The sequence below is a fragment of the Dermacentor silvarum genome, chromosome 6 (genome assembly GCF_013339745.2).
Source record: "Dermacentor silvarum isolate Dsil-2018 chromosome 6, BIME_Dsil_1.4, whole genome shotgun sequence".
NCBI lineage: Eukaryota > Metazoa > Arthropoda > Arachnida > Ixodida > Ixodidae > Dermacentor > Dermacentor silvarum.
Genome location: NC_051159.1, coordinates 37,834,720 through 37,845,061, shown reverse-complemented (window position 1 = coordinate 37,845,061; position 10,342 = coordinate 37,834,720). Strand labels below are relative to the sequence as shown.

At 48.8% G+C, this 10,342-nt stretch overlaps 1 protein-coding gene across 1 annotated transcript; it reads right to left on the bottom strand.

The window, feature by feature from the left end:
* Positions 1-300: 300 nt before the first annotated feature.
* LOC125946284 (phenmedipham hydrolase-like) lies at positions 301-4,186 on the bottom strand. The gene is made up of 3 exons (XM_049668983.1): positions 4,165-4,186; positions 3,797-4,089; positions 301-675 (listed from the first exon to the last, which is right to left on the bottom strand). The coding sequence occupies exons 1-3, from the start codon at positions 4,184-4,186 to the stop codon at positions 301-303; spliced, it is 690 nt and encodes a 229-aa protein (XP_049524940.1).
* Positions 4,187-10,342: the final 6,156 nt, after the last annotated feature.

Genomic DNA, 10,342 nt, shown 5'->3' with positions numbered 1-10,342 from the left:
TGGACTTTCTATAGGCAGACAACGCATCGTAGGAGGATGCGTTGCAATCTTGACAGGCTGACATATATGCTGTCCCATCAACCTGCATCGAACGAGTTTAAAGCAGCTTCTATCACATTCCGGCTCCTTCCAAAAAGTCTAAGCTGCCACCTTTCAGGCACTTCGCAACTCGCACCAGCGGACGCCATTTGTCGAACCGCCAGTATGCGCTTCAAAACCGGTCCCTCTGTCGGACGACGTGTCGGAAAGACGATTGATTGAACTAGTTGACAAGTTGAAAGACTGCAGAAAGGACCCGGACTACCCCTTAACAGATTGCTGGGGCGTCTTGTTGCACACCTTGCCGTTTGTGCCAGTCATAGGACCTGATCGCACGGTACCCGCGCACACCTGTTTCGAACTGTATACCTGTGCGAGTGGCAGGATGCGCTCCATGAAGAGCGCCTTGTCATCGGCTGCGTTCGCTCCAGCTACTATGGTGCGCGGCGTGGCGACGGGTGCTGCCAGCAGCAACTCAACATTGACGTACGGCGTGAATGGCAAAGGGCAGTGGGGCGATGCTTGCGCGCCCTGCAACAGCTTGTCGACGGGCGCGGCGCGAAAGCAGGACACCCACGCTGACTGGTCCGTGTCGTCGCAGTGCAAGGCCAACGCCAGGTTGAGGTACGGCACCGCCTGCGTGCGCATTGCCCTTGTCCAGAAATGTCGGTGCGGTATTTCGTGCACCTGGCGGCGATGCCTCGATAAGAGTGTGGTGTGTAGTGCCGACACTGATTGATTCACTTCCTGGTTTGTGTGCGCGACGCTGATGAAAAGAACAGGCGATATAAAATTGATGTCGAACGAGACCTCGAAAGCAATGACAGCACTGTCGCTTCAACAGTGCATGAGCCACCTTAAGGATCTTAGCAGCTAAAGGCATGGAAAATATGTAAAGCGCAATCCTCACTTACTTAAATCTTATGTGTTTTATTTTGCTATTGCTGCAGCCTCAAGTCTGTTATTTGCATCCTTTTTGTGTAATTCAGGCACTCATGCCGTTTTCTCAAAACTACTGTGATAACTTCGAGTAGGCTTAGCTTCGCCTTTAAGAGTGGAACGCGACAGCGCTATTGGACGCCGTTGACGCCGACACCGACACCGTATTTTCTGCGACATGGGGCTCGATAATAATTTAGAAAGGCTCGGTTTTCAATTAACATTCTCTTCAATGTTGCCTACAACGAAAGTACAGCGAACACCACTAGAATTGGAGGACGCTTAAGCTTCGCCTTTAGGATTGGAACGCGACAGCATTCAAAGATGCCTGGCAGCTTACCAGACTTTTTTCTTGTATATTCAAAAAACAATCTGACGCTATCACGTCTGTAGGTTGTGGTTAAGTCGTGCGTTACAATATTTCTGACGGATTTTACTTTGAGAAATTCACTTTTTGTTCACTGACGCCTTGCACCACGTGAAGGGCCCCGCCCGGTCGGGGTGGTTCGGGATGATGTGGTTCGGCATGATTATTTCCGCCAGACGCCGATGCTTACGCCGACGCCGGATTTTCTGCGACACGGGGGCTAACGCGTTAAAAGGTTTGTGAAGAGTCAATGTCATGCTTTGCCAGAGTTCAACGATTAACTAGTCTGGTTGGATAGCAGCTAGCATACAAGTAAGGAACTGCGTTCAGAAGGACGCAATGGGAGGAGAATTCTTCTTGTTTCAATTGAAAGACTTTATCCAACGTTTATTATAAGCGCCGTAGGCTAGTGCAAGGAATAAGTTTGACCAGCCGGAGTCCTTAAAATGAACATAGCCTCGGTACACGACAGCTTTCAGACACCGCTCACATCGGAATAGGCTGGTGTAGTTGGAAATAAAACCCGGGACCTGGCACTCAGCAATAGAAGGTGATATCCACTACACCATAATTTTGGGTAATTTTTATGTCAAGGCGTCGACCATACACTCAGGGATTCTACATTGTAACTATTCGATAGCTCGTATTATTAGCTTCTTGTGTTGGTTACTGCGCAGTGGGTGAACACTCTTGAGACAAGATGCGGACTACACCACTCGGTGGTCTTAGATTTCAGTGGAGCCAAACACCGCTCTATCGAGTGAATAGACTATTGACTCAATTATATGTTGAGTCAATTGTCCTTAAGGCTGCGAAGGTTAAGCTGTGCGAGGCAATTTAGCCTATGCTTAATTATTGCCACTTTGCTACTGGACTTTGTGTACGATCTAATGAATCTGCCCTTTTTTACTGCACTTTTTCTTGGGAAATGAGCCACATGTCGGTGTGACCATGCAGCATAGGTATCTCCAGCCCCAATAATGTTACGCCAACGGACGCACAAACGAACCAGGAACTTAACAGAATTATTAAAGCTGTGCCAGATTATCACCAGATTACTCGCTGTGACTTGTACGTCTTCTCTACTTCGCCACGCGTGCTTTACTCATCTTTGACCCATAATCACTATGCTCATAACGGGCGTCCATTTTGGGAATGGTTTTGTATAGAACACGACGCGAAGGACAGTTGTTTCTTGCCGCTACATTGATGGTGCCGTTTGCTGCCAGTGGATTTCTCTGGTATTTCCTCTAGGCTCGAGAACAAGTTAAGCACGACGCAAAGGGCAATGGAACGAGAAATGTTAGGCGTAACGTTAAGAGATAGGAAGAGAGCGGTGTGGATCAGAGAAAAAACGGGGACAGCCGATATTCTAGTCGACATTAAGAGAGAAAAATAATGAAGCTGGGCAAGGCATGTAAGGCGTAGGGCAGATAACCGGTGGACGGGTGCCAAAGGAAGAAGTGCAGTCGAGGACGGCATAACATTAGGAGGGGTAATGAAATTGGGAAATTTACAGACCCAAGTTAGAATCAGCTAGCGCAAGACAGAGGTAATTGGAGATCGTTGGGAGAGGCCTTCGTCCTGCAGTGGATATAAAATGTCGCAGTTTCGGCCGAAAGGCGAATCATGGGTTGCAATAGCAAATTACTAGACAGCTATACGAAGTAAGGATAGTAGTTTTATCGGCCGTATAAACCTGTAAACATTCGCTTGCTAACTAAATTAGCAAGCATGGTGTCACGCACGCACAAGCAACCGTGAATACATCTCACTCAATTGACCGCGGAAACTCGCTTTCAAAACGCTGGAGTGAGGAAGCGCGGCAGCAGCAGGGAGCGCATTGACCTTCGTGTATACCTCTCGCTTCAACGCGAACTATACGCGAAAACACAGCGCACGGTGTCCTCTGACCCCATCGCAGATGACTTTCAGAGTAGAGCCCGCGCGGCCGCGCCATATGCAGCAGCCGCCGAAAAAAAAAAAAACGCCCCCCTCCCCCCTCCCTCCCCACAGTGCTTTGCGCACGACGGAAGACGGCACGCTTCCTCCCCGCTTTCCTCCCTTGTACGCGCGAGATTGACCCTCCATCGTCGGTACACCCTCGCACGTTTACAGTAGCAGCACGGCATATGGAGCGCGGCGACGATGTTATTGCCCTGAACGGTATACCGAACATCATGGCGATGGCGACACTGACGACGATGGCATAAGTGCGCCTGAAGCGTCCATATAATTGCCATCGCAATAAAGTAGCCTGGGGATGATAATGATAATGATTAGTTAGTTTATCTTATAAACAAAAAGTGAGCATTTTAGATACCCCCGTAATTTCCGGCTTATGAAAGCACGTCTAGCTAGCGCGCACGGAACTTCAGTGTGAATTGACAATTCATCATCATCATCGCCATCAGAGGTATCGTATACGCAACGACAAATGGTCCAATTCACCGGATCGAATGGCAGAAAGGATCCGTAGACGATGCCATCGTAGAACGCTCGGCGCACCACGTTGTTGTTCATGTTGCGCGCAGCCGCGGAGAGCAGGTAGCTGCCCGTCCCGCGGCCGACCAGCACAAGCTGATTCGGGTCGCCACCGAAGGCTTTAGCGTGGTCGTGCGCCCACTGCACTGCACTCATGACGTCAGCAACGGCCACGTCCTTGTCCACGCCGGCCACGGACGACGGGTGCAGAAAGCCAAGTACGCCTTGCCGGTGGTTGGGCGCCACCACGACCACGTCTCCTGCACGAAGCGCCGACTGGTCGCGGTTTGTGAGGAATCGACGAGCGGACTATTTTGTGATACGGCAAGGCTGACGTGCACACTTTTTGGAAGTCATACTAGAAATCAAATAAATTGATCAAACATAAAATTCTATAGCTATCTAGCTATCCGACAAGCATGGACCATGTTGATGGGTCTCAGAAACCAGACACTTTCTTTTTTAAATTTTTTTCCCTTTTGATGCCACTTGGAGCAGGCAAATATAAAAGCAGCATAAACGCAACTTGAGGCTCATTTAATCCCTAAGTTACAGTAGCAGCAAGGTACGCGTACAGAATTATTATAATCTAGAAAATATGCAGTTGACAGAAAGCGTGCGCACACTAAAAAAAGTCGCACTTACGCCCGCACGGCGAAGCATCGATTGCGATGGCAAATTAGTAGACAGCTATACGAAATAGGCTCCGTACAGTCGAGTTTGCGGCTGCTCTGGCGCCATCTGGCGCAGCGACGCAACAGTGTTGGGAAGTGGGCGCCGCAGCTCGGCCGGCTCGCTGAGTATTCGTTCCCGCATGCTTCATTTCGTCTCAGCCACGGTTGAAGCCGTTTTGCTTTGTTCACCAGCCTCCTTTTTTTTTATACGTCTTGCGACGGTGCAATGGCATGCGCTTCATCGGCAAGCGTCGGAGGTGAAAAAAAAAAGGCAAGTGGAACCGGCGATACTGCTGCGTAAAGGGCTGTCACAACCACGAAGACCAGCCCGGGATAAAGTTGTACAGGTTTCCTGGCAAATCTTATGAGATCGAACGGCGAAAGAAATGAATCGCAGCTGTGAGGAGAGTAAAGTAAGTCAGCTTCTTTGATATTTGTGAGAAGGTTTTGTTCTGTAAAGCGTGCTGCAAATGCGCGTTTCACAGCTCGTTGTGCGACGCCAGCGGCCATGGCCAGCTGCTGAACATTTAAAAGAAATTTGTCACGACTTTGCTGATTTGGCGACTGCTTGCCGTTGTCTTAGCATTCGGTATGATCAGCATAGCACTGGCATGTGCGATAAACAATATTTTATGCCGAGGAAGCCTATTTTGTGCTGGCGAGCACTAATTCAACGATCCTCGTTTCGGCCGCTGGCGCTTGAGAGGCGCGGTTTCTTGTGATATACACTTGCGATGTATCACTGTAAGAGCAAAGCGCGTATGCAAGGAAAGGAATTCGTAAGCGAAATCGTATCTTGTGAGAGGGGCCTAATGAGCCTCGATAATTGTACATGTTGAAAAACGAACATTCGCGTCATGTAAATTAAGATCGCCTAGTTAATAAATCTCGTTTATCAGCGCAGCAGGTGTCTCCGACTGGGTCCCAAACGAGTCAACGAGGACAGCATGGTCACTGCCACACGATCCAACAATCCGAATCGTTTAGCTCACTCGACATGACTGTGCTGACGACAGCCTACGAGTGAGCGTGTAGCTGCACGCGGTCCAGATCGAGCTGTATGACAATCTAAAGTAACAGTGTCACAGGGGCATCAAATGATAGGCCGCGGCGTACAACGCGCCGGAGCGAAATGAGGCATGTATTGCCAACAGTGAGGCGTCGATTAAAAATCGGTCAACTACAACGTTTTCAGGGTGCCAGTTTAGTGACTTCAATTTTAGTATAACAGTAAGCTTTACTCACGTGAAGGATGACGTCGTTTACTTACTTTCCCTGCTGCGAACGGCAGTTCGCGTGAACGTCCACGCCGTCCACTTTCACACAAGCAACATGCGAAGCAGCGTAGAGCTTGTCTCCGCTGGTTAACGCTGCACCGTGAAAGTAATCGTCTATTCCTTTAATAGGCCTGAACCCCGCAAAAACTATTTGTGCCATCACAGAGGGTCACGCTTGTACTTTCACGTACACACACGCACAAAAAAAGAAGGCGGATCGCGGATATACGTGCGGCTTTCCGAAGCGTGTATACGTAGTTCCGAAATCTCGCGGTCTTCCCCCCTTCCCAGTTTCGCGCCACCCGCCACATGCGACGCTGAGCATCGCGCCACCGCTGCTGCGCAGCAGCGCCGCCTGTTCACTGTACGGAGCCTATAAGGATAGTAGCTTTATCGACCATGTAAAGTTGTAGATATTCGCTTACTAACTAAATAAACAAGCACGGTGTCACGCACGCACAGGTAACTAAATATAAATAAATAAACATGAACACATTTCACTCGATGACCGCGGGAGCTCGTCAAAACGCTGGAGTGATAAAGCGCACCACCGGCAGCGAGCAAATTGACCTTCGCGCTGGCTCTCGCTTCAACGTGAACTAAACGTCGAAAGCGCAGCGCATACCAAGCTACCGGCACTCGGCGGATGCACTTTGGCCCATCGCAGATCGCTTTGAAGATAGCTCCGTAAGCAGCAGCTCCGTGAGCAGCAGCTACGTAAGCACTAAGCAGAACCCCCCCCCCCCCCCCCCACTTCTCGACTCCGTCACCTCTTCCCCGTTCCTCGCGCGTGAACGAAGAGCGTGCGCTTCCGGCCGCCTTCTTCTGTCGCGTGCGCAAGATTAAGCTGCGGTTGCCGGCTCACTCTCGCAAGCTTTCACTCGCACACACAATGCACGTCGCGCGGCGACGATTTTATCGCCGTTGACCTTTATATGGAACATCACCACGACGGCGACGGTGACGGCGAAAATGCGCTTGGAGTGTCCATATAATTGCTATCGCAATAAAATGTAATAGTAGCGCGTAAAATATTATTGCAGGACCGTGGAGGCTTGGGCTAGTCGGTACATACTCGATAGGGGAACAGCGCAAAAAAAAAAAAAGACACGACAAGAAGGGACGCACACACCAGCGCTAGTGTGTGTCTCCCTTCTTGTCGTGTTTTTTTTGTTTTTATTGCGATAGCAATTATATGGACACTTAAACCGAATTTCCGCCGTCGGCGTCGCCGTCGTCGTCGCCGTCACCGTCGCCGTCACCGTCGCCGTCGCCGTGAGGTTCCCTATAGATAAAATCTTCGCCGCGTGCCGTATGCCCGAGCGGAAGCGTGCGGGGACGCGCGCTATCACGGAGCGCGAACGCACTCAATCTCCCACGCGCAAGCAAGGAAGCGGGAAGCCAGCGCCGGAGGGAGCGGGGGGGGGGGGGGGGGGGCGCACTTCCACTCTGCCAACAACCGCGCTCGTCGCTCGCTCGCACCGTCTCTTATCTCCACGCGGCTCTGACCTTTATGCGCCGTGCATTCACCGCTCAGTTTCCGTTGAAGCGATAGACCGCACGTACCTTCGCCGCTGCGGCGTATCCGCTTGCTGCCAGAGTTTTGACGGTCGTTGTCTGCAGTCATTCAGTGTGATCTATTCATATTTGTGCGCGCTCACACCACGCTTGTTCATTCAGTTAGTAATAGTCGGGCCACATTTTCCAACGCATGCTACACATGCAATGCTGCCCGGATCGGCAGTGCAGCGCTACAGGTGTGTCCCTTCGCACGCGCTGCCCATGGGAAGCGCTTCTCATCAACACCACCGTTTCACACGCGCCTTCTCGTGGTCATCGAGTCTCTCTTCATGTCGGTCTACTTACGCCGCAGCACACCTGCTTACTTAATCAGCTCATGTTTACTACAATTCATATTGCTACCAAAGCCGCTCACCTTACTTCGCATGACATTGCTGTGTTGCTATCGCATTCATTGCTTCGCCCTTAGGGCGAAACTGTGACATTTTTTTTTGTTTGCGCTGTTCCCCTATCGAGTATTATTACAGGGTCGTTGAAGATCTATGAGATGCGTTTCTGTGAAGTGTTGAATTGCAATTGCGCATGCAGTTTAAGAGTTAAGAAGCCTAGATAAATAATTTCGTCTTATTCAGTCACTACACTTTGTTCTATAGAACGATCGAGGCACACTACATAAATGCGGATTTTCGGATACTGTATGAGGGTGAATTTACCTCAGATTGGCAATATATTGGTATGCATTTATCATCCTACACTGCAGTATCTTGCTAGTAGACGAATACAGTTACGTAAAGCTTGCATCACGGTATGTTTTAACGCGCAAACATATCAATGTCATGGTTTTATGGGGTGTTTACTATCATGAGCATTAGCTTTATTTTGCAATAAGACCAGCTTTTAACAGCGAAGCTGTTTAAGCCAGCCGTAATTTGTGGTGCGTATCAAGAAATTACGAAGAAATAAAATAAAATAAACTTTCGTGCCGAGGCGGGATTCAAACCCGCGTAGCCCCGGTGCGAAAGCGAGCGTCGTAGCCACTAGGCTATACTGTCACGCCTGCAGAGTATGCATTTATGCGAACCAAATGATTGCGTTCGAGTGTCGTCGTCTTCGTCGCTAGCGCGTTCGTACGCTCGTGCTCTGCGAGGTGAAGAGGTTTTGCGCGCTATGAGAGCGAGAGAGAGAGAGAGAGAGAAGAGACGCATTAACGGGCGGGTCTCCAGGAACGCGGTGTCGGCATTGGAACGCGGTGGCAGTGTTGCAAGCTGCGCTATGCAACGCGTAGTGACGGTCGTAAGTCCGAGACGAGCGAAAAGAAATTATCATCATCATGAGTAATAAGATGAAAAGTTCGCGCGCACTTCCGGAAAATGCAGGGCTACGATCCCCCAGCTTCGCTGTTTCAAGCGTTGCGTGGTCGAGTGCAAGGTTAAGCGTATTTTCAACTCTGAATTACTCTGAGCTATACATCATACCGCCTTGAACTTGCAGAGGCATTTTTTTGTACAACATTGAACCTACCTTACTATATATCGTGGCAACCTATCGAGGTGAGAAACAAACGACAGGTGAACAGCTGTAGATTATTAGACATGTCCTTCACATTCTTAAGGAGAAGCACGTGACTAAAGGCTAAAGGGTGACAACGGCCAAAAAGAAAACGTTTTACTCCCAGGGCACGTTACCCAGAGTAGCACCATCGATCGTGGCTTCCCAACACTTCGCATTGGTAAGTGCCATTGACGATTTGAAGCAACTATGATGTTATATAGAGCTAAGTTGATCTTTGTTTACAGCTGTCAAATTTCCATACTGCTTGAATGCGAAAACTCACAAGAGCTGTGCTTTGAGTACACGTAAGAGAACCCTTGGTGGTCGAAATGTTTCCCCGAGCCACCAAATATATACGTCGGCTTGTAGAGTGCGCACGTTGCTTTGGGACGTTAATGAGCAGCAGTAAATGAGTTAATAGCTGCGAAGTATTCTTTCAACACTATGGTTCAGAATATTTGGCGAGAAAAAAGTTGGTCATTAGCTGAGGAAAGCAAAGAGAAAGTTTGAATTCTCGATAACGTACTAAAACTGTAGCGATATTACGTCAGCGCGACGTCACTGATTTGAAAGTACATTAGCGCGCTTGCGCCGTTTTTCTGCAAAGAAAGGTCTCTAAACTCCATAAAGGGAGTACTTCGTTTACTCAGAATACATTGTAGTCGCCGTTTATTGCTAGATATGGAACTATAGCTTGGAGTAGACGAAGTCCAAATTGATGAGGTCGCGTGTAGTTGGTGCCCGCAACTTGAATGTGCCGTCATCGTCTGTCTTGCGTTACTGGGTATTTCTCAAACTTACCAAGGCTGTACACATGGTATGACTGAAAGTTTTGACAGAACTGATATTTCAAGTGGAAGTTACTAAAGCAGCCTCTCTTTAAGCCACCTAAATTTGTTTTTGAGGCGAAAGCCTTAGATCGCCTTGCTTCAAGGTCGCGTTGAGAGGTACAGAAAATATCACGTGAGCCAAGGAAGGTCAGAAGCGAGCCAAAGCTGGTCCAGCCGTGTATAAGAGATGATTAACGATTAGCAAAGGTAATTAATGATTGATTAGCGATTGAATTAAGGTGAATTAAGGTGGACTAGGGTTGAGTAAGGTGGATCAAGGTGTATTAGGCAGGATTAAGGTGCATTATGGTACATGTGGTTGGATGAAAGTTGAATAAGGTCAATTAAGATGGACGAGGAGGATTAAGGTGGATCAGGGTTGATTAAGGTAAATTAGGGTAGAAAAAAGTTGAGGCCGTGGACCACGTCAAGCTTCGCTGGCTTTTTGTCCATGGTACTCAACATTGGTTGTATGTGGGAATAAAATTTGATTTGCTTTGATTTGTAAAGGAAGCGCAGTCAAGGACGTTAGAAAACTAGGTAGGATGATGAAGTTAAGAAATTTTCAGGCACAAGTTTGAATTAGCTAACGCGAGACGGGTTACTAGAATTCGCAGGAAGAGCCCTACGTCCTGCAGTGTACATAAAAATAGGCTGATG

What these genes read in the sequence shown, in the direction of transcription:
- LOC125946284 (XM_049668983.1), bottom strand. Translation starts at nt 4,186, where the DNA reads ATGACTTCCAAAAAGTGTGCAC. An exon ending in GACTTCCAAAAAGTGTGCAC is followed by an intron (nt 4,090 to 4,164) that starts GTCAGCCTTGCC and finishes CGCTTCGTGCAG; the next exon opens with GAGACGTGGTCGTGGTGGCG. An exon ending in CCTTTCTGCCATTCGATCCG is followed by an intron (nt 676 to 3,796) that starts GTGAATTGGACC and finishes ATGCGCACGCAG; the next exon opens with GCGGTGCCGTACCTCAACCT.